Raw genomic sequence first — 24,630 nt, forward strand, 5'->3', positions numbered from 1 at the left:
TTTGTCCTGATTCTATAAATGTCTTTTAAGTCAGTGGTTCTAAAACTTTAATGTCAATGGACCCTCAAGATTTCATGTATTTGGCCGCGGACCCCCATCTCAAAATATGTTTTTTCAGGGAGGGACCCCCAAAACGTTTGAGTTATTCAAAATGTTTTGAGTTTTAAAAATATATATATTCAAAGATTTGCAAAAGATTTCATGATTTTTCAAAAATAGCAGATCTAGAAGCTTGCAGCAGCACACTGTGCCATGCAGTGAGCTTGTATATCTGCTATTTTGTTGTAGTTAAAATAATGTTTAAAGTGGCTCCATGGTTAAAGTGCTTTATATTCTGATAGTACTCATTGTCATTGACATGGAGTGTTTGTTCAGGTAACGGCTCTTAATTAAACAGAAAATGCATTTTCATGTCGGGACACCAGTTTTATCCAGTAAGGAGAACAATACTGATTGGAACTGTCTGGAGCACTATCAATCTGATAAATGGGTACTCTTTCCTCATTTGCAAGAACATTTGCAACCCACCTTGAAAATGTATGTTCTTTTATGAGAGCTGAAAATGTATGTTCTTTTATGAGAGCTGGAGAGACTGGGACTCCTGTTTCTGAACAAACACTATAGCAATGAGTCCTATAAAAATATTGGTATAGAACAAAAATATTAGTTCTATAAAAAAAAATATTAGTTTTGTTTTAACCAAAATATATCACTTATACTACCTTTTACAGATTCGGCTACTCAATTATGCTCTATTTTGTACTGTACATTTCAATCGACTACAATGACATTCCTTTAATTACAGTACAAGTTACTTAATAGATTTAGTAACTTAGTTACTTTTATTTAAGTAATTTAGCTATTTGAAAATGGTTGTTTTGTTCCCTTCGGCTTCAGCAATCCGCCACAAGGTGCCGCTGTTTCTCCACAATGGCCAACAATAAGCGGAGGCTTTCCCTAATTAGGCAGCGGTGAGCCAGATGTGGGCAACATCAGGACAGACAGACATACTCCCCTTTTCACGCCTCCTCTTTTCCCTCTTCTCTTCTCTCTCTCTTCCACTTTTCACCAGACGACGGTCGGTCTGTGTGTGTGTACTGTGTAGTCAGTCAGAGATAAATAATTCACTCAGCGACAAAAGAAGACAAGGATGGACTCCGCAAGCACGCACCGGGTGACAGAGGAAAACATCTGCCAATAAACCGAAAACTCACCGACTCTTTCTGCTCGTTGGTTCCAGCTGAGCTGATCATCCTCTGACTGATGCGTCTTGTGCTTTGATCCCGGTCGTATTTGACAAGGATATAAAAACCGTTATAAACTGGATTATTATGACGTGGGATTATATCATGTTGTCTCACCTGACGTCTCCACTAAGACTTAATTGGGTTTCAATTTAAGTCTGTGACTGTTATTTTGTGTTGATTTCTTCGGATTGAAAGAAGTTCACGGCATATATTATACGCAGCAGATGTGAGTAGCTATAAACTAATTTCCTGAGCCATGATGCCATGTGTGTGTGTAGCCTATAATAGGAGGATGTGGCATAGACCATTTTAACTATAGCCTATAAATCTATTTTTAACTACTAATTATTTGAATACATGTGTTTTCTCCCATAGTGATAGCCTATAGACCACTCAAGTATAGTGTCCATTCCTGTGATATGTTTGATTGCTTGTTTGTTTAATGTGTTTTTTTTTTGTTTTTTTTTTCATATAAAACGTTGTGCCCACTGCCCAATAACTCATTCTGTAAACAATTGATAGTGGAGTAAAAAGTACAACAATTGCCTGTGAGATGAGATGTAGTGGAGTAGAGGTTTTAAAGTAGAAGAAAGTGGCAATAGGCCTACTGGAGTGAAGAAGAAGATCATATTTAAGTAAGTAACAGTAGTCTACTTGAATGAATGTGTAGCCTACTTTCCACCACTGAATGTATGGGTCCCTTATTCCAGATCTCACGCTGGGAATTATTGCTTTTTGACAATTTACAAGTAGACTAGTCTACTTAGTGAGTGAATGTGTTTACTTTTCATCACTGCACATTAGCTTTGGCAACATCTCTGGAGGAGGAGGTGCTTTGGCATTTGTTTGCATAATCCTACATAATTATGCCAATCTAAACAGCTTTCACAGATTCCTGAGTATATGATCAAAATTGTCTCACAGTTATAGCTTAGTAATATTCCAAGTCTTGGGTCTGAGAGGCTAAATCTCATCAAACATAAAAGTGTAGTTTTTATGTTTTATTTCAGCTCTCTGCAGTGAAGAAGAAGAAGATGGGGACGGTGAAACTGTCTGTCATGATGCTGCTGCTCACCTCAGTGAAAGGCAGAGGTAAGACACACAATGCTGCTGCTGCTGCTGCTGCTGCTGCTGGTGTGTGTGTGTGTGTGTGTGTGTGTGCGTGTATTAACTCTACTTGTGAGGGCCAGATGTCCCCACAAGTATAGTAGAATTCCGTCCCTGTCGGGTGGGAACCTCATAAGGTCAGGATTCAGACACAAGTGTACAACGCAGATGTACAACTCAGAACGTGTCGCTATATGCAACACCTTCTGAGCTTGTAGATCTGCTATTTCCTTATTCTTTGAACATATTTGAAAATATATGATCATTTTCCAACATGGAAACGATTATGACGATTATGACAAAATAATTGCGATTATGTCAAATAATTGCGATTATGTCAAATAATTGCGATTAGAGGATTCTGTAATAATTGTGACAGGCCTACCCAGGACTCCGCGGCTCGCTGCGAGCTAGAAGCCTATACTTTCACTATAATACGTGTTATCGTGTCAGACCCAGACATGACCTTTGACCCGATCTAAATGTCTCAATAGAAGAGCTTGTTGATTGATTGAAGACTTTATTAGAGGTTTGCATAGGAAAAGGTAGCCTACAGGACAGTACAGTTCACTGGTACAAGGTCAACTAAAAGGATAAACACAGCAAGAAAGCCTCCGGGCTTGTTTCAATTTGTTCTGTGGCGGCCGGCCTTGGGTTTTTGAGCGGTGGTCACAACGCTCCTATACGTGGCCGTGTGTGTGGGTCTGTCTGTCTGTCTCCGTCCGTGTATGTAGCCTAAACTTCGGCGCGTAACTAGTGCCGCACCATTTACGCCACTCGCGCAATATATACATCAAAATGTGCGGCTCGGCCGGGAATGGTGTGCTATTACCTTTCGTTCCGATCCGCCTTACCATGCCGACGTAATCGGCAAAAAACAACGCTTAACACCTGGGGAGCCAAACTCGTTCAGGGACGAGTTATGGCCACTAGGTGTCCCCCTGCCACAGGAAGTTATATCGTCCACAGACGAGGCAACAAACAGTTAACTTGTTGAGACTGCAGCTGCCCTTTGCATGACCTGAGTCCATTACGTCACCCAGTCAGTGAAGGCAGCCCCTCTGGGGAAGACATCACGGAAGGACTTATCATGCTTTACATTCTACTTTGAAACATAAGAACGGCTTTATCTCAGAATGACATGAAAACAGCCCCATGGAAGCAGAGAGCTGATTGTTTTCACGGCGACACTTTACCGCGATTTTACCGCGATTTTTGGATTTTAGTTTCGCGAGCGTTTGTAAACAAATGGATTATCCTCCTCAATCTTCTCTGGACACGCACGTGCACACGCACGAAGCTTGCGAGGCACGTCAAAACAAAGCGTAAGTCAATGGTGGCAGCAGCAACAGCTATAAATGTTATAAACCTTAGCAGCCCATGTGTTAATTGTCCCCATTGACTTATAATGGGACAATGCAAGAAATCACTTTCAAGTATTTTTCTCTCGTAAACCATAGGAGCTACAGTTTCAAACCTCGGAGAGGAGATTCATAATGATTTTAAGAATGAATCGAAAAATAATTACATCACTCGGCCCACTTTACGTTTTGCCCCGTAACTCTTGAACCGTAGATCGGAATTCTTTTTTCCCTGGATTCCTTGGGTCAAGACGCATCTCCCCATATAGGCCACGCCCATTTGCGCCAGGATAGATTTTCCGCCATCTTGAATTTTCTCCAAAACACACTTTTTGCTCCTTTTCCTACATATTTTCTTCAAATGTCACTAAAATCGGTACACATGATCTATGGGTAAACCACCGCTCAGTTCACACGGGTGTGATTTTTGTATTTTACGGGTACAGCAAATGAAATATAATGATCACTTACTTAGGCTGCATATACAATAGCCCCACTCGTGGTGATTTTAGACTTGTCCGTAGTTACAACGAGGTCTATGATGATTTGCAAGGAGACAAAATACAACCACTCCTGTCGTATACGTTTGTTATATTGTATTAACATACCATACAGCCTGGACAAAAATAATAATATTCATTAATAATAAATTCAAAAGCAAGTAGGCTACTCAAGTAGGCCTACTTTAACTCAAGTAGGCCTACAAATTCGACAGAGGAACTTTGGAGTAATATTTGACCAGGAGTATAAACTTATATAGACTCCAGTACCGTTGAGGGGGGGAGTATACTTTGTATACTTTGTCCACCTATAATCTCAAAACAGTTTGAGCGCCTTGCTTTTCTCCGCTCCACAAGTTAAAAACAACAAACCGGCAGAATTTCTTTTCTATTACATTTTCTTGGAGCGAAAAACTTCACAAAAATGCCAAAAATCTGGTGTGAAAGGCACGCTTGCACGCACACACACACACACACACACACACACACACACACACACACACACACACACACACACACACACACACACACACACACACACACACACGCACAGAGTGAAGAAATGGGTCTTTATGTAGTGAGGTGTTTACCTAGCCACAGCTCGGGGCCTCTCTCTCCCTCTCCCCTGTTTTCTCCGCTTCGCATTTAGCTCCAGGTTCCAGGTTCACTATATTTATACTCCCATGAAATACTTCAACATGAGAGAGAGAGAGAGAGAGAGAGAGAGAGAGAGAGAGAGAGAGAGAGAGAGAGAGAGAGAGAGAGAGAGAGAGAGAGAGAGAGAGAGAGAAATGTCATGACATTTGGAAGTTGGGGTCTAAGAATAAATCTAGGTTTAGGGATAGTTTTACTGAGGTTATATGTTTAGGAATAAGGTTAGGTTTAGGCAGTTTACTGAGGTTCATTTTAGGAATACCTGGTGGTGCCGGTTCCGAGGTCGCCGGATTTGGCCAGGTCTGACTACCGGTAGTTGTTGTTGTAGCGACCATTGGGCGGTGGTAGAGCAGCCACTTGGGTGAAGTCTTTATGATTCTGATTCTGCTCCTGAAGAGCAGGTAGATGCCTTGCAGGGCTTGCTCTGCTGTCCGTGTGTGAGTATAATGCACACATATTTATATAGGGCTTTACCCCTATATACATACACTAACATTTTGTTGCTGTCAGGCAGAGAGCTCCATATCTTTTCTTTTTGTGGGGGGTTTTCCCGTAAATGAATGCCCCTGCTTGATCATACTACAGCATATCTGACTGCTACGGCCTGCAAAGTAACACATTCTGGATATCTGAGGTTTCCACCCGACAGAGATATAAATGCAACATCCCTAGTGTTCACCCAAGAATAGGGATGCTAGGATGTGGATGCGGTTGCAAAAAAACAGGGTTGTGGGAGGGTATGTATTTAGTTCATTTCAGGCAAAAACTAAGGTGTGTGTGTGTGTGTGTGTGTGTGTGCGCGTGCGTGCGTGCGTGCGTGCGTGCGTGCGTGCGTGCGTGCGTGCGTGCGTGCGTGCGTGCGTGCGTGCGTGCGACGTGCGTGCGTGCGTGCGTGTGCGCGCGCATGTTGAAAGGAAATCAACATTGTCCTTGGACATTATGCTTGGAATGCCAGAGTCAGCACTGTGCGCACATGATCTTTTCTATTAATATGATTAATATGTTGGATTCATGTTAATGAGTACTTTCAGACATTTAACCAAAACCCTCAATAATCCGGAGAATGGGAGCAGAAGGTTGCGGTACTGCATTGTTGTGACACAAACAGAGCTTGAGCCAGAAGGCAACGATATAACGAGTAATCCCTGAGAGACTCGGAGTAGAACCGCTGCTCCTTGACTTGGAGAGGAGTCAGCTTAGGTGGTTCGGGCACCTACAGTAGTATGGATGCGTCCCGAGCGTCTCCCTAGGGTGGTCCTCGCTGCACATCCCACTGGGAGGAGGAGACCCCCTGGCAGACCAAAGACCAGATGGGGGGATTATATCTCCACACTGATGTTGCTCTGGAAAGAGAAGACTGGAGATCTCTGTTGGAACTGTTACCCCCGCGACCCGATTACGGATAAGCGGTTGAAAATGGATGGATGGATGGATAAAGATTCCCCCCCCCCCTTTAGTAACTCTCAGGGCTCCCTATATGGGTTCCTTGACCGCTTGTTGAAGACCCATGTTCTACACACTAAAACTCTTCATCAAAAAGAGAAAACTGGGGTTCAAGACCTTTTCTTTCTCGCGTGAAAGCGAGTGAAAGCGCGGTGTGTGTGTGTGCTTGTGTCCTCTCACCTGTGCAGAGCTCTTCTCCAGTGTGTTTGTACAGGTGTGTGTATGTGTGTGTGAGGCTAACTGGGTGAAAGAGAAGATTTCCATCCGTCCATCCATCCCTCCCTCCGCTCCATTGTTCCCTTCATTCCTCTGGTATTAGCACAAGACCAGACCAAGCACTTTTCAGTGTGTGTGTGTGTGTGTGTGTGTGTGTGTGTGTGTGTGTGTGTGTGTGTGTGTGTGTGTGTGTGTGTGTGTGTGTGTGTGTGCGCGTGTGTGTGCGTGTGTGTGTGTGAGAGAGAGAGAGAGAGAGAGATAGAGAGACAGAGTGTGAGTGCAGAGTGAGGGGGGCGTCAAACAGAGAAATGGCCCATCGCACGAAAAGACCAGGCTGTCTGCATGCGTGTGTGCGTGCATTTGTGTGTGTACCTGCGCGAACATGGCAGGTTCTTTGTGCCGTGGATTAGGCCTCCTCTAATCTTTAGGATTAGATCTTTTCTCTGTGCCTGTACCACCACTCCCATTGCCAATCACACTGTCTTAACCTGTCACACATGTTGGGCACGCACGCACACACACATGCACGCACGCACACAGGCAGGTGGTCTTTCCTTTTGTGAGTGTGTAGCCCAGTGGTTTTTCAAGCCTTTTCATATCAAGGTTCACTATATATTCAGCCTCTGAGCCACGGACCACCATTTGATGAGATTTAGCCTCTCAGACCCAAAACCCTAGAATATGTTGTTGTCGTTGGATGTGATTTTGTCCACAATTCCAGGCTTGTATTGATGTTGACACCATAGCAGAGATAACAGGGAACCGTTGATCAAAATAACAATTCTTCTACATTCTCTAATTGTGTTAAATAATTGACTTATATAATGCAGATGTTTAACAATAATGTAACTCTTGAGAGTGTAAAATGAAACCAAATGGACCCGTAAGAGTCCATTTGGTTTCAATGTACACTCTCTAGATCTAATAAGGGTCCCTTTGGTTACCAACTCTTCAGCTGGGAACCACCTGACCTGGAACCCCCCCAAGGACCACCTGTGGTCCCTGGACCACTGGTTGAGAACCACTGGTGTAGCCTATCGCTGACTGATCCAAACTCTCAGGGCTGAGAAGGTCATCCTGGCATGGGCCATGCCATCCCGACCTGCATACACTAGTGAACACACACGCACGCACGCACGCACGCACACACACACACACACACACACACACACGGAATAGCAGATCGACAAGATCACAGCGCGTTGCAGGAAACTTGGACCTGGCACGCAAAAACATTGGGAATAACTCTGGGAAACTCAGGCTTGGGCAGTAAATGAGTTAATTAAATTATTTGAGTTGAAATGAATGAATTAAATTAATTAAATAAGTCTACACAATCAGAGAATGTAGAAGAAATGTTATTTTTCATCAATATAACATGGAAATGTGGACAAACTCTTATCCAACGATAAAATATTCGGGTCTGAGAGGATAAATCTCATCAAATGGTGGTCCACCGCTCAAATGCCCTATAAATAATGGACCTTCGTGTGAAAAGGGTTGAAAACCTCTGCTCTACATAACATGCTGTCTACATTTTAACCTTTGCAGAAGCCTGCATGGTTCATGGCAGGGCATGAAGTGCTACAGGCTAAATGGTGGAGTCTTTATCTCAGAGTGGAGTTATAGCAAACTCCACTTTGAGAACCACAGGTGTATTATCTGTAGTGAATTGCTATGTTAAATTGTTCTTTATCGGTCGAGGCTATAAAACGCTTGTAGCTAACATATTTCAAATAAAACCACGAGGAGACACAGAGTTATTATATCGTCACTGTCGGGCAGAAACCTTGTATCTCCGAGTTTCAAATGTGTACGTTTTTTCGCAAAGTAAAGCACTGCTTCATCATACAAGGCCATCGCACAAAAGTAGTGAAAACAGCAGATCTACAAGCACACAACGCCTCGCGTGCTTGTAGATCGGCTGCTTTCACTAGTTTAAATCATTTTAAAAATTATAAATACAAAACAAACGGTTTTGGACACACAAGGTTTCCACAACGACGTTATTCTAATTCTACACAGCGTGCAACCGGATCCAACATCACAGATCCCTTTACCACCAGAGTTCAACCGGTTCAGTTCTATGAGTGTTTCCTTTCCACTGGAAATGAATTGGTTCAGAACCCCGAAAGTTGGTTCTGAACTTGAACCAAAGAAAATGGCCGCCGGTTGGCCACCGGTAGAACCAAAGGTGGAAAAGAAGCCATTTTTCTGGAACCGGGTTTTAGCTCCACTGACCGTCAGAGCTGGCTATGTGGAATTAACGTCTGCTATGCAATTACAGTACCGGTGGTTCTCAAACTTTATTTGTTATTTCAAGGACCACCATAACTCTGACCTGTTAACAGACCTGTTAGGGTCTAACCTCGCCTGTTTTCGTTTACAACGGGCCGTTGGTCCGTTCTAGGCGGAAACCACAAGCAGAAGAAGCGGAGTCGCTTTGTTTTGGTTCCCCCCTTTTGTTTCCCCAATCCCTATTAAAATGCTTGAGTAGCCTAGTGTATAGTCTTGCCACTCGCTACGAGTTGGACTAAAAAATGCATATACCAAACAGAGCAAAACTACTCCGCATCAAGGTGTTTATTAGGTAGGCCCTAAAAGTATGTCCTTGAGCGCACGGGAATTATTTTGGGTTAAAAATTTCCAGCCAAATTGTAGTCCTTTGAGTAGCCTACTACAACATGACGTAGAGTGGTTTCCTCTCCCGACCGGATCAAACCCTGAAAAGTGAAGGGATCCCAGACTAATTAGGGTCCATTTGGAACCTCCTATAGGAATCATTAAAGGAAACCGTTAAGGAATCGGACCGTTAAGAGGGAATCGATAAGGAACCGGAATCGTTAAAATCCTAAAAGAACCTCCCCTCTGTGTGTGTGTGTGTGTGTGTGTGTGTGTGTGTGCGTGCGTGCGTGCGTGCGTGCGTGCGTGCGTGCGTGCGTGCGTGCGTGCGTGCGTGCGTGCGTGCGTTGTGTGTGTGTGTTTTCTCGGTCTGGTGCCTGTCACTTCAAAGCCCCCCCTGCCCCCACCCACCCACCCACCCACCCAAACCAGACACACTCCAATCCTATCGTAAATCACAACTCAGCGCCCTCATGCCTGCCTCCACAACTCTGCCACTCATCTAAGAATGATGTGTGTGTGTGGTACTGTACGTGTGTGTACTGTACTTGTGCTCTTGTGAGGACACAAATGTCCCCACAAGTGTGGTAGAATTTGAGAAATAGACATGTTGAGGTCAAATTTGGGGTCAATGTTTAGAATTAGGCATTGTTTAGACTTTAGATTGTTCTGTTAGGGTTAGAGTGTTCTACTTTCTACTATATCGATATGCAAAACCAAATATCGTACCGTTTAGCTCTGTACATCGTATCGCATCGTTTTACAATGCAAATAATCGATTTTATGGAAAAGTATTTGTGCCTTGTATTTAGCTAATTTAAAAGGGAAGATGAAAAAGAGGGGTCTAATTACTTTTCTATTCCATATAGCTGCTCTTGGTCTATCGATAAATGTGTGTAATCTCTGTGTTCATGTCAAGGTGCGGGTTTGTCCATGTTGTAATATTATGTCCATGTATTTGCTAAAGACTCACAGTGTTTACTTATTTATATGGATTTTTCCCTTAAAGAAGATGCACTATTGACACGTTTCACACAGATTTAATGTCTTTGTTAAATAGTTACTATATCGACTTTAGATCGGTTTAGAGATGATAGGTTAGTTGAGAATGATTTATACTTAGTTGCGTGCCCATTTCATTCACCGGAAAAAATTGTTGATCTCTGTGTGTGTGTGTGTGTGTGTGTGTGTGTGTGTGTGTGTGTGTGTGTGTGTGTGTGTGTGTGTGTGTGTGTGTGTGTGTGTGTGTGTGTGTGTGTGTGTGTGTGTGTGTGTGCTCGCACACGTTTTGTATAGTGTTTGGTGTGCATGACTTCATGCATGTGGTGGCTGTGTCGGCTGCTTGAGGCTGTGTGTGGTATATGGGTGTATGCAGTTTGTGTTATGTGTGCAGGATGTGTGTGTGTGCGTGTGTGCGCGCGTGTGTGCGTGTGTGTGTGTGTGTGTATGCGTCCGTGTGTGTTTGTTTAGCCTGATCAAAGAGTGAACTCCATGAAAGTTAAAAGAATCAGAAGGAAAAAAGGGACAGGAATCTGCTGTTAATTTCTGGTCTCTCCGCCATGTGTCGCTTCCTCCCACGGCCCTGGTGTGTGTGTGTGTGTGGGGGGAGGGACCACCACGGCATACGGTTTTATGTACATTTTTATGGAACGGAACCCCTTAACCCCGGAAATGTCAATGCCTTGCTTTATACCAGGGGTCTTCAACGTTTTAAGGCCAAGGACCCCCCTAGTAGAGAGAGAGATGAAGCATGGACCCCCACAATCTCTTCATAGATTTCATATAGTTTCATCGTTTGACAGCACAATCATCATCATGTATTTTGGATTCATGTCAATTAGTGTTTTCAGATAGTTAACCACTTGAACTGTCATAAACCTTTCACTCTGTAATTAGTTGTCTCTTTTTCCCCTCTACACCAAACCTCTTTGCCGAAAATAGCCGACCTATAAGCTCACAACGCCTCGCAACGCGAGGCGTTGTGAGCTTGTAGATCTGCTATTTTTGGTTCTCAGAATAAGGACACTAGGGTTCAAGTGGTTAATATAAAAAAATAATAAAAAAGTTTCTATCACACAAAGATTTGGTGGCCCCCCTGTAGTAACTCTGAGGACCCCCTAGGGGTCCCGGACCCCCTGTTGAAGACCCCTGCTCTATGGACTGAGTTGCAGAGGGATTCGAACCTCTGACACTGGCAATGTCAGTGTCTTGCTCTATATTCCGGGGGTCTTCACCAGTGGGGTCCAGGACACCTAGGGGGTCCTCAGAGTTACTACAGGGGAGGGGGGATAAGATATTTTTATACATTAACCACTTGAATCCTAAAGCGTCCCTATTCTGAGAAGGATATCGGCTATTTTCAGCAAAGTGGTTTGGGGTAGAGAGAAACATTTGCAAGTGAGGGTTTAAGTGGTTTGGAATAAACAAATAAACAAAAATAGTTGGTATCTTATCTATCCTATTTCAAAGACCCCCATAAATGAGATAATTCTGGACCCTAAATGGACCTGTTACCAGGCGATATACAGTATGCCTGGCTGGTAACCATGGACATATTTCCAGGGCCAGCACTTGATCTGTTTTTGCTGCTGTTTTTCACTAATGTTTTGAATGTGGGAGTTTGTGTGAACTTTCTTGTTTAGATGGAGGAGAGGCTGAAGTGCGTCAGCACTGAACGTATGTACAGTAGGCTACAGTACACAGCAAAAGACCATGGTTCACATCTTTGGCCCCAAATGCCATAATCTCCTCTCCTCTCCTCTCCTCTCCTCTCCGTCTCCGTCTCCGTCTCCGTCGGTACAGGAAAGGAATTCATATTCCATGCTGGAAATCTCCATCTCTCTCTCTCCCTCTCTCGCTCTCTCTCTCTCTCTCTCTCTCTCTCCCTCTCCCTCTCCCTCTCCCTCTCCCTCTCTCTCTCTCTCTCTCTCTCTCTCTCTCTCTCTCTCTCTCTCTCCAACGGGTTTGGAATGTTCTGTAACCTTACACCCCGCCACCTTTTTTTCTCCCTCTGTTTTTCGCCGCCACTGGCACTTTCCTGGACTCACACCAGCCGCCTCAGGTGAAAGAAGATGGGGAGAGAGAGAGGGAGAGGGAGAGAGAGAGAGTTGGGGAGAGAGTGGGGGAGAGAGGGAGAGGGAGAGATGGGGTGGGGGTTATTGTGCATGGGTTCCAGAGGGGGCATGAGCTCTAGGGCGGACAGGAAGGGAAGGGTTAAGAAATGGATGAATGTAGGAAGCAGGAGAAATGAGATATTTTCTGTGGCACCTTTCCTTTCCTTTCCTTTCCTGAGCTCCTTAAAGTGTGCCAGTAAGTAGAGTCATTTAGGCCAGGGCTTCTCAACCTGTGGGTCGGGACCCCCAGGGGCCCCCCACATGATTTTGGGAGGGCCCCGGATGACATTGAAGTGACAATTTAAAGGGGCTTGGGATACTCAAATAGCTGAACCTGTGGGCCACGTTACAAAAATGGCAAGGGCCAGTTGATAAAATGACAACATTAATGATATACTTGATAACTTCTACTGTCTGTCATTGGCGCCTTATATTGTCGATCTTAACAACTGACAATGTTTTTTTTTTAGCAAATTAAACAGTGGTATTGAATTGGCATGGGATGGTAAATGAAACTCTGGTTCTCTGCACCAACTTTTCAATGCTCATCTTCGCTGCTGCTCTGATGAGTGCACACAGTTTTCCCTTCCTGGGTGATTATTCATGTAATAGTAATGCAATAGGCTAAGATAAGTGTAACCTCATTCTGTCTAAGAAAAATTACGTTCTTAGATTTTTATTTTATTTTTGATTTTTGATTGAATGATTGATTGGTGGGCCAGTCAAAATTGTGCCACAGACCTGAGTTTGAGTATCAATGGCTACACCATGAATTAAAAAAAAGATTCTACTTTTTTGGTCTCCCCAGTGTCCCTTCTTGTGGCCTTCATTTCATCTATTCTAGACCAGTGGTTCTCAACCTGTGGTATATGTACACACTTAAAACTGCTGGGTTGAAAAATAACCCAACCGTAACCCAGCGCTGGGTCACTATGGGACGCACCCAGCGCTGGGTTGTCTTAGCCCATGTGCTGGGTTGGATCATTTTAGCCCATGTGCTGGGTTGATCATTTCACCCAACGTAGTGATTGAAATGGGTTAACCCTAACTACATCGCTGGGTTAAATGTGAACCATACACTGGGTTGTTCATTTGCCTCATGCTATTGGTTCAAATTCTCAGGTTTTGCTTTTCACACCATGCTAACCTTTATGGCTTGTTCCAACTTTTAGCAATTCAACATTGTGGTGCATATATTTATTAAGTATGCACTAACGGTGAAATACTACAATCAGAATAGTTTAGAGAATGGATTATTCTCTTTCAAACCTGTAGGAGGAGGGAGCTCAACCTTAAGCTAGCAGCCTAGCAGTTAGGGTTAGGGTTTAGGCTCAAAAACTGAACAATCTAATTCTGACATATGACAGTCAGCTTGCCGAGGCAGACACATGGAAATAAAACATTTAGCATTTTTAGCCCCCGAAAGCTTAGAAAATATCCCTGGAAACCTAGAAAACTGCTTCCCAGCATGCTTTGCATAACGGGACCAGAAGCGGGAACATTTATAAACCAACCGCTGGGTTAAAAATAACCCAGCCAGGCGTTCAACTGCATTTGAAGCCCCAATAACCCCTTTGACCCAGCATGAACAACCCACCAGTGTGTTTACAGTATACCAAATAACCCAGAAGTATGACCCAGCAAAATCAACCCAGCAAGGTGTTTACATAAATAACCCAGCACTTTTAAGTGTGTACTGTACCACTGGTGGTACATACGTACCCCAGATACTCCTTACTCAGAGGAGTCTCCCAAAAGAGAAGAAAAAATACACAAGTGGACTTAAATATTTATATTGGATCTTCTGACCAAGCAATTGGTTGAAATATACTCTCCAGCCGTGCTGTAACGAGCGTTACAGAACACCTAGCCGTTAATAGAATATTTCAGAAGGGATAAATCACATTAGAAATATCATTTTTGCAGCTGATTAGAAGGACCGATAGAGTCTCAGCAGCAGCACTGTTGCAACTGCAGTAGACTAAGCGGCTATGCTAGCACAGTTTGCATGGGAAGTTCACAGACGTAGTAGCTAAATCTTTCTGTTTACCCTGTCATCAAATTATTGGCTTAGGAATGCGCCAAAATCTAAAGAATCTCTATGAATTCAAGGCATAAATTTGCCTCCTGTGTTAACTGTGCATTTATAGCTGACTAGGATGGGGTCTATACACTGTCAGTCTCGAGAGACTATGGAGAGAGACCATGGAGTCGGGGTTAGAGTTACCCAGCGCTCTGGGTAGGGTCTTTACTGCTTTCGGTGCAGTGTTGTGTGACTGAATAGACCTATGAAGGATTTGCATTCTCTTTCCGTGTATCAGGGGCTTTAAACGCAGCACTTCCGTTAAGACAACGCACAGCGCAAGTCGCTTCCAGGGTGAACTCTGCCTATATGTACATAATACTGTACATTCCCTATAATGTGAAATGACCTGGTGCAGAAAGATTGTCGGCTACAATTAAAGATGACAAAAAGCATTTGCCAACTTCATAGGCCAGAATAATGTTATTAAACCACCCACACTATGGAGTAAATCAAATTGCAGAAACAGACGATCTACAAGCTCATAACGAAGTGTCACAATGTGTCGCAGTTTTTTCTGAACCTTTTGCCTACGCTCAGCAGAACCTTATGAAACCATGTGCACGTGTTCTAGAATGTCCCGCTGGGATAAATGGTACCCCCTCTTTAAAGAAAAACTGAAAAAAGAATAAAGTAAAATCCAGCTGTTGCTGGTTCTAGTACAGGATGTGACACAGGGTGTTGTTTGAAACCAACACACGCACACGCACACGCACACGCACACGCGCACGCGCACACACACACACACACACACACACACACACACACACACACACACACACACACACACACACACACACACACACACACACACACACACACACACACACCAGGATTGTGTTACTATACTTGTGAGGAGTAAGAATAGCGATAGCTGCTATTTTTCTGTGCCCAACGTAACATTGACAGGTAACTAAGTGTACCCAACTCTAATCTCTAATCCATCCCTAAACCTAAACTCAACCTGAATCTCTTTATCTTAAATGTATCTATTTTTTGTTACCATAAATCAGGGGTAGGCAACCTTACTGTAGGCACGGGTGCCAACATTGGCACAGGGGAGGGTGATCACTGGCACACTGGCAGAAGTTTGAGAGAGGATTTTTATTTTAAAGTCAAATATTATTTTAAATGTGGTCAATTAAATCAAGTCACCTATTTGCAACAAATTACATTCTGCACATAATTCTACATTCATTAAAATTCTGAAATTTGACTGGGGAGGGATTCAGTGAGATAGGTGGGTTATGCTATTGAGTCTAATGATCATTATAACAATGTCCTAATCATATGTCAGAATGTTGATGGGGTGTCATTACAATTCATGTTGACATGGCACACTGGCTATAGAAAATGAATACTGTACATTGGCACTTCATTTCAAAAAGGTTGCTGACCGTTGCCATAAATCAACCATCTGTCTTGTGAGGATGAGAAAAGATGTCCTCACAATGTCTATTTCTCATATTCCAATACGCACGCACGTACACACGCATTAACATTAACCACTTCAGCCCAATATACATTTCAGCCATTTGAAAATAGCCCATCTACAAGCTCACAATGCGATTGAGCTTGTAGATGGGCTATCTTTGAATATTTGGATACATTTGAAAACTACTTTTACTCAAGTACATTTTGAATTCCGGACTTCTACAGAGTCTAACAGAGTATTTCTACATTGCAGTGTTGATACTTTACTTAAAGCCCTCTACAGACTAAGTAAAACCTGTGAGTACTTTTCCCACCGCTGGTTGGGAGGACACAGAGACACTCAACAGCAGGACTGGTGTGTTTTAATGAGGCTGTAGTGAGACAGGGAGCCACGACGCTGAGTAGGGAAAAATCAACATACTCTCTCCCTCACATAGCCTACTGTAGCTCTATGTCTCTCTCTCTCTCTCTCTCTCTCTCTCTCTCTCTCTCTCTCTCTCTCTCTCTCTCTCAGAATGTATCTCTCTGTCTGTCTTTCTTTCTTTCTTTCTTTCTTTCTTTCTTTCTTTCTTTCTTTCCCTCTCAGAATCTCTCTCTCTCTCTCTCTCTCTCTCTCTCTCTCTCTCTCTCTCTGTCAAACTTGGTTTATCTGGCTGAAAGGAATTTAGCCTAAAAGACACACACAGTACTACACACATCATACCTACCTTCACGTAACAGCAACAAGGGTGAGGTTTACGTGTGTGTGTGTGTGTGTGTGTGTGTGTGTGTGTGTGTGTGTGTGTGTGTGTGTGTGTGTGTGTGTGTGTGTGTGTGTGTGTGTGTGTGTGTGTGTGTGTGTGCGTGCGTGTGTGTGCGTGTGCGCGTGTGTGCGTGTGTGTGCGCGCGCGTGCGTGTGTCACGTGTGTGCGTGCGTGCGCAGTTTTTTCCAGGCTGAACCTCCGGTGATCCCTTGCCCCCGCCACTGCTGGGCAACCCTTGAATGAATGGGTCCATTTGATTGGCTGGGTCCAGGTGTTCTGTTTACCCAGAAGCCTTTGGGGTGGAACGCTGTAGTGCGTCGCTCAAATTGAAACGTTTATTTAAGACGCATGGCAGCGCTGAATGGAAGCTAATGTTGAATGGAGGAGTAAAGTTACTTAAGCAGTGGTTTACAAACCTTTTAGCTCCAGGCCCAGAAGAGAGCGGGAACCGTAACTATACTGGGTTGTGAGAGTGTACAAATGGAACCATATGATTTTTCTCCTAATCTAACTTTTAAATCACATTCATGTTTAAAAGTGGCCTTCTCTACCGGCAAAAGCACTGATGGCCGCCGTTGTTATTTTTTCTGTTCTGAGTGAAAGATGAAGGAAATAGGACATACTTGGATTACATCTACTCAGATTACTTTTACTCTGAGCCTCCGAAATAGGGTAAAATCAATTACATTTTGGGCACTATGGGATTTTTGTTTCATCTTGGGAACTGAATGTGTTAATGGAAACAAGCTGTGAGGGCTTATTTGGGTCCTCCTTTTAGCGTTCATTTGTATACATATTTGCCACCCGCCTTTTTTTTGTTGCAAACTGTTAACAAAGCAATCAATCAATCAATCAATCAATCAATCAATCAATCAATCAATCAATCAATCTCTCCTCGGTCTCTCTCCTCTCCACCAGGCCCTCCGTTCGTGTCCTACCACGTGCCGGAGCGCCAGACGGTGCGCTGGGGCCACTCGGTGCGCCTGTCCTGCCCGGTGGAGGGCGACCCGCCGCCCCTGGTGCTGTGGGTGAAGGACGGGCGGAACCTGCCCCCCGGTGGCTGGCCGCGGCACCGCGCCGCCCGCCGCGCCCTGAGGATACGCCGCGTGGAGCTGGAGGACGCCGGACAGTACGTGTGCCGCGCCACCAACGGCTTCGGCAGCGTGGCCGTCAACTACACACTGATCGTCATAGGTGAGATGCACTAGTACAACTACACACTGATCGTCATACTGTAGGTGAGATGCACTATAGTACAACTACACACTGATCGTCATAGGTGAGATGCACTATAGTACAACTACACACTGATCGTCATAGGTGAGATGCACTAGTACAACTACACACTGATCGTCATACCGTAGGTGAGATGCACTATAGTACAACTACACACTGATCGTCATAGGTGAGATGCACTAGTACAACTACACACTGATCGTCATAGGTGAGATGGACTAGTACAACTACACACTGATCGTCATAGGTGAGATGGACTAGTACAACTACACACTGATCGTCATAGGTGAGATGCACTAGTACAACTACACGCTGATCGTCATACTGTAGGTGAGATGCACTATAGTACAACTACACACTGATCGTCATAGGTGAGATGCACTAGTACAACTACACACTGATCGTCATAGGTGAGATGCACTAGTACAACTACACGCTGATCGTCATAGGTGAGATGCACTATAGTACAACTACACACTGATCGTCATAGGTGAGATGCACTACAACTACACGCTGATCGTCATAGGTGAGATGCACTATAGTACAACTACACACTGATCGTCATAGGTGAGATGCACTACAACTACACGCTGATCGTCATAGGTGAGATGCACTATAGTACAACTACACACTGATCGTCATAGGTGAGATGCACTACAACTACACGCTGATCGTCATAGGTGAGATGCACTATAGTACAACTACACGCTGATCGTCATAGGTGAGATGCACTATAGTACAACTACACACTGATCGTCATAGGTGAGATGCACTAGTACAACTACACACTGATCGTCATAGGTGAGATGCACTAGTACAACTACACACTGATCGTCATAGGTGAGATGCACTAGTACAACTACACACTGATCGTCATAGGTGAGATGCACTATAGTACAACTACACGCTGATCGTCATAGGTGAGATGCACTAGTACAACTACACACTGATCGTCATAGGTGAGATGCACTAGTACAACTACACGCTGATCGTCATAGGTGAGATGCACTAGTACAACTACACACTGATCGTCATAGGTGAGATGCACTATAGTACAACTACACACTGATCGTCATAGGTGAGATGCACTATAGTACAACTACACGCTGATCGTCATAGGTGAGATGCACTATAGTACAACTACACACTGATCGTCATAGGTGAGATGCACTATAGTACAACTACACGCTGATCGTCATAGGTGAGATGCACTATAGTACAACTACACGCTGATCGTCATAGGTGAGATGCACTATAGTACAACTACACGCTGATCGTCATAGGTGAGATGCACTATAGTACAACTACACACTGATCGTCATAGGTGAGATGCACTATAGTACAACTACACGCTGATCGTCATAGGTGAGATGCACTAGTACAACTACACACTGATCGTCATAGGTGAGATGCACTTTAGTACAACTACACCCTGATCGTCATAGGTGAGATGCACTATAGTACAACTACACGCTGATCGTCATAGGTGAGATGCACTATAGTACAACTACACGCTGATCGTCATAGGTGAGATGCACTGGTACACGCAGTGGCGTCAGTTCAGAAAACGCTAAGGTATGGCAACATGACTGGTGTCTTGCACGCGCGCGACACCAGTCATGTTACCTTAGCAACATGCATGATACATTTCTTTTAAGAAGTACATTTTATTTTTTCCTCCATTTCTACGGTTTCTTGGGCAGCCTGGAACAGTTGTTCAAGTGCAGCTAAACTTGGCAAAACGTGCCACAATTAACAATAATGCGTTGCACCTGTGCAGCTGACCTGCGGTACCTGGGAATATACCATCTTGTCAAGATGGGGAGAATATAATTATAATACCTTGTTAAAGTGACCATTTAGTTAAATTTTGCATTTGTAGTTATTTTACTGTTATTTAACAACATAATAACCAGAACAGATAGACAAAGAGACATTCATAGATTTATATTTAAAAGTAGCTTTTATTTTCCCCCCTGGACCCAGGGTATGGCAGCTGCATACCCCTGCTTTACTCAATTGACGCCCCTGTGTACACGTGCAGAACAGGGCTGTCATGATCATGACATTTTACAGGACAATTACATTGATTTCTGTTTGGCTTGTAGGCTTTAAAGTTGCACATGGCAGATATGACACATAACCTAAATATACAAAGAAATTACTGACATATTTGACAACCTTTGATAGTGGAAATAGCCGATCTACAACGCATTGTGAGCTTGTAGATCTTGTATTTCTGTTTTTTTTTTTTTTTTTTTTAATATATGAAACATTTTCAACATGGAAACGATTAAGACGATTATGACAAAATAATCACAAATATGTCAAATAATTGTGATTGGACGATTATGTAATAATTGTGACCAGGCCTAGTGCAGACACACGCACGGACTTGAACCCCAGCATCCATATTGAGGAGGAATCATTAGCCAAAATAGCAGATCTACAAGATTGTAGATCTGCACTACTACAGTGTTTCCCAAAGTGGTTGCTGTGATGCCAGTCCAGGGGTGCAGCAGAATAATTTGATAACATTTGGAATTCATCAATATCCCTTCATCAATATCACTTCACTGTGCTCAGTAAAACAGTCCTGATTTGCACTGTACTTGATGAGGTCTTTTTCCATCTATGGCCAACTCTCTTCACCAAAAATAGCAGATCTACAAGCCCACAACGCGTGACGTTGTGATGCGTCTGAAACCGGGCCGTGCGCGCTATGGAAACAAAACCAGTACCAAAGAAATAGGTTCAGGTTCTGGAAAGTTCTGGTTCCACCTAGTAGTGGAAAATGGGCTTTAGAAGCAAGTGTCAAGTTCATTGTAGAATTTCCCGACATAGGCCTATAATAGGCCTCCCCATCTTGTGACCTGGGCTTGACATTGCATTGTGTCACCAGATAGCATAGTTGTTGTTGTCAGGATAATAGCGCTAATGTTTTGGGATGGTGTCAGACACAGGATGGATGGTGTAAAGATCCCCAAAACGCACCAACATCTTACTTTCAAATGTGCTTTGTGTGTGTGTGTGTGTGTGTGTGTGTGTGTGTGTGTGTGTGTGTGTGTGCGTGTGCGTGCGCGTGTGCGTGTGTGTGTGTGTGTGTGTGTGTGTGATTGTCTCAGCCCTCTGGAACGCAGGACGCTGCTGTTGTTGTATGTGGCAAATCCCCCTTAGCCCCCCCCCCCCTCTCTGGCACCTTAGTTGTGCTGAAACCAACATTTTTGAGTAATTTCTAAAACGGAGTGGAGGCTGCCATGTTCCACACACACACACACACACACACACACACACACACACACACACACACACACACACACACACACACACGCACATGCACACACACGCGCACGCATGCACGCACGCACGCACGCACACACACACACACACACACACACACACACACACACACACACACACACACACACACACAAACACACGCACACACGCACACACGCACACACACACACACACACACACACGCGCGCGCACACACACACACACACACACGCATGCACACACGCACGCACGCGCACACACAAACAGTGTAGGGTGCAATGCTAAAACGCTTAGCCTATTTGCATTGCTCGGGAAAAGAGATATATACTGTATATATATATAATATATACAGTAAATACAATATATTGTCTCTGTCTGACTTTTTTCATAAAGTTTAAAGCCCGGCTTCATCATACAAGACTGTCGCACAAACCTAGGGAAAATAGCAGATCTACAAGCACACAACGCCTCGTGATGCGCCCAGAGGCAGCACAGCCGTTATGGTTACAAGAACAGAGAAGTATGAAAAGAAAAAAAGTGCTGTTGTGTACAAAAACAAAGAAGAATCAACAAAACATAACAGTCATAAACGTATAGGTAAAAACCGAAAAAATATATAAAGGTGTCAAGAACAGTCAATGCTACATAAGTGCACGTCATAACACAACTAGTAAGACTTATAGCACGACAATGCTAAATCAGTTGTTGTTTGGCACTGCATTGTGCCAAACAACAACTGACAACACTGTACCCCAACTTGCACGATCGGAGTTCGCGAGACAGACACACACACACACACACACACACACACACACACACACACACACACACACACACACACACACACACACACACACACACACACACACACACACACACCTCTCTCTTACTTACGCTGACATGTTTATGATCAGTGTAAGTGCTCGTGTTACACAGGAGGGCATATTAAAGGTGATGATATTAAATAGTGAGGTTAGCCAAGGAACATTGTTTACAGTGCATGTGTAGATGAAAGCAGAGGTGTGTGTGTGTGTGTGTGTGTGTGTGTGTGTGTGTGTGTGTGTGTGTGTGTGTGTGTGTGTGTGTGTGTGTGTGTGTGTGTGTGTGTGTGTGTGTGTGTTCACACGTGTGGATGAAGAATCAAGCTTTTGTTCTCGGGGGGCTTTTGGGGGGGAGGGGGGTATAGGGGGGGAGTCTGGAGAGTGAAATGTGACAAGGCTTCGTACGCTATAGAAAACACATTGTAAACGGTCTGCATGGCAACAATACGGCCGCCTGTTTGTCGGCTAAACGAAACCAGACGCAAAGTCATAAAAAAAAAAACTCCTTACAAACAATCTATATACTCACACACGCACACATACGCACACACACTCACTCACACACACACACACACACACACACACACACACACAGGCGCGCGTACACATTTGTATTACTATACTTGTTAGGACATCAACGTTGTAGAAATTCTTTTTTTTTAACACCTTTTACACCTTTAGCCAAAAATAGCAGATCTACAAGCTCCGAGCTTGTACACACAGGATGATAACTTCCAAATGTGTAACTCAACAAAAGGTATTGTGTGCATCTATCTGACGTCCTGACAGACAGTTACATGTACACAATGCATGCCTGACCGCCACACACACACACACACACACACACACACACACACACACACACACACACACACACACAGACACACACACACACACACACACACACACACACACACACACACACACACACACACACACACACACACACACAAACAGACACACAGACAGACAGACAGACAGACAGACAGACGGGCGCTCTTTTATGGCGGTTTTGAAGGAGAGTAAGGACTGAGTTTTTGATGTTTGTTGTTGGAAGGGCATTCCACATTCTGGTGGTCACAAAAAGCAGAAGAACGAATTTAACCCCCACGTTTGCGCCGAATCTGGGTTGAGAATGATCAGTGCAGCTCCCTCTGGTGGTGTTGTGTCTGTGCGTGTTCCCCGTAGACATGGAGAGGTAGACGCCTCCACCGGCTCTGGGGGCGTCTGTGTCGCGCTCGCCAGCCCATTTTGCGCGAGGACAAGCTTCTGTGTGTGCCATAGAACAGTGGTTCTCAACCTTTTCAGGGTGCGACCCCCAAAATAATTTAACTGGGGACCCCCCACCCTGAAGAGCACTTAAAGTTGAGACATTACATTTTGTATAGCACGGTTCTATGTGAAAATAGCAGATCTTGTGAGCATGTAGATCGGCTATTTTCACTATTTCTACCTGACGGTCGCTTATCTCCCGTTTAGGGAGTCTTACTGGTGTATTAGCGAATTCATTTTCCCCAGTAACTTGAATGGGGAAAATTCAAACGGTAAGACGGAATTCATTTTGTACAGTGTGACTCGAGTGGCGTCACAGCATCCACACTTGCAATTTCCCAGATTTGCATCTCTCTAGTATCCTGATTGTTGTGGAACAACATGGCGGTCGTCATTCAGCAACAAGCTGAAGGCAAGTCCAGTCATGTTGCATGGTGAGCATAATGTGCATGTGTACTGTAATCTCCTCCACGCATCACTGGTTGGTTTGTGTACGACCAGAGATGAGATGATAGGACAACCAGGCCTCCTGACACGAAGAAGAGAGCATGTTATTGTTATAAACCTGTTTCTCAAACTTTTACATTTCAAGGTCTCGCCTTAACTCTGACATTTGGTTCCATTTGTCAGTTACAGACTTGTATGGGTTATCGAAGGTTTTTACTGATGTTGGTTTGAGCATCTGGATGATAGCTGCCCCATCTACAATGGTACAGGTAACCTTTGGACTGTCAGAGTATTGGACTGTCAGAGTAGTACAGTACGTGCCAGAGTTTCTGGCACAATTATAGAGACCTACTAGGCATCTGGAGTGATACTTACCTTCAATGGCCACCATGTCCCCGGCATTAAGTCGCCCAAGTAATTCTGTGGCTTGAAAAGGGGATGCAGCAGCGCGCATCCCTTTTGCAGCCCCTGTTGCAGCCTCACGAAGGCCTGTAGAAGAAACAGATGTCCTGTCTCGTTTCAGGAGTCCGACTTGAAAATCGGAAATAGTCCAGTAGAGTAAAAGTACCTACAAATTGTACATATACTGTACTTAGTTACTTTCCAGCACTATGAGGAAGTCCAAAAGAGGGTATGCACATGCATAAAGTGAAGGCAAATCGAGTGGCAAAGTGAGTGGCAAAGTTAGTTTAACATTGTTTATTACAATCAGATAGGACTTTTCTGTTTGGATGTATGAGCTAGAAAGTATTTTTTTGCCACTCAGTAGGCGTTCCCACATAAATTCCGGGTATGATGATGATGATGTCACGCGCATACCATCTATATCTAACGGCACTAAGCCACTTCAAGTACAGTTTTACATTAATTGTGTTCGTGCCAATAAAAATGTGGAAATGTGAGTACTTTGTCCTCCATTGACGTGTAATTTGGGATGTGCTACTTTTGAGTGTTTTTTTATGTGTAATACTGGTTTTACTGTTGGGGTTCAACCTCTTTTTCTACCCCTTTTTCTCCCCAATTTAGTCATTACGTCAATTCATTCCTCCCCA

General features: G+C 43.9%; 1 protein-coding gene across 1 annotated transcript in view; it reads left to right on the forward strand.

The window, feature by feature from the left end:
- LOC308302372 (fibroblast growth factor receptor-like 1) overlaps positions 1-24,630 on the forward strand; it is a gene marked incomplete at both ends in the record, with an annotated part of 41,345 nt that overhangs the window by 1,491 nt on the left and 15,224 nt on the right. The window contains 4 exons of the mRNA XM_080746627.1: positions 2,258-2,339; positions 17,442-17,717; positions 18,250-18,285; positions 18,404-18,439. Of these exons, the coding sequence (XP_080602753.1) occupies positions 2,258-2,339; positions 17,442-17,717; positions 18,250-18,285; positions 18,404-18,439 (430 nt within the window). The remainder of the gene's footprint in view (positions 1-2,257; positions 2,340-17,441; positions 17,718-18,249; positions 18,286-18,403; positions 18,440-24,630) is intronic.

This window comes from Nannobrachium achirus (assembly GCF_963921795.1).
Source record: "Nannobrachium achirus genome assembly, chromosome: 17".
Classification (NCBI taxonomy): Eukaryota; Metazoa; Chordata; class Actinopteri; order Myctophiformes; family Myctophidae; genus Nannobrachium; species Nannobrachium achirus.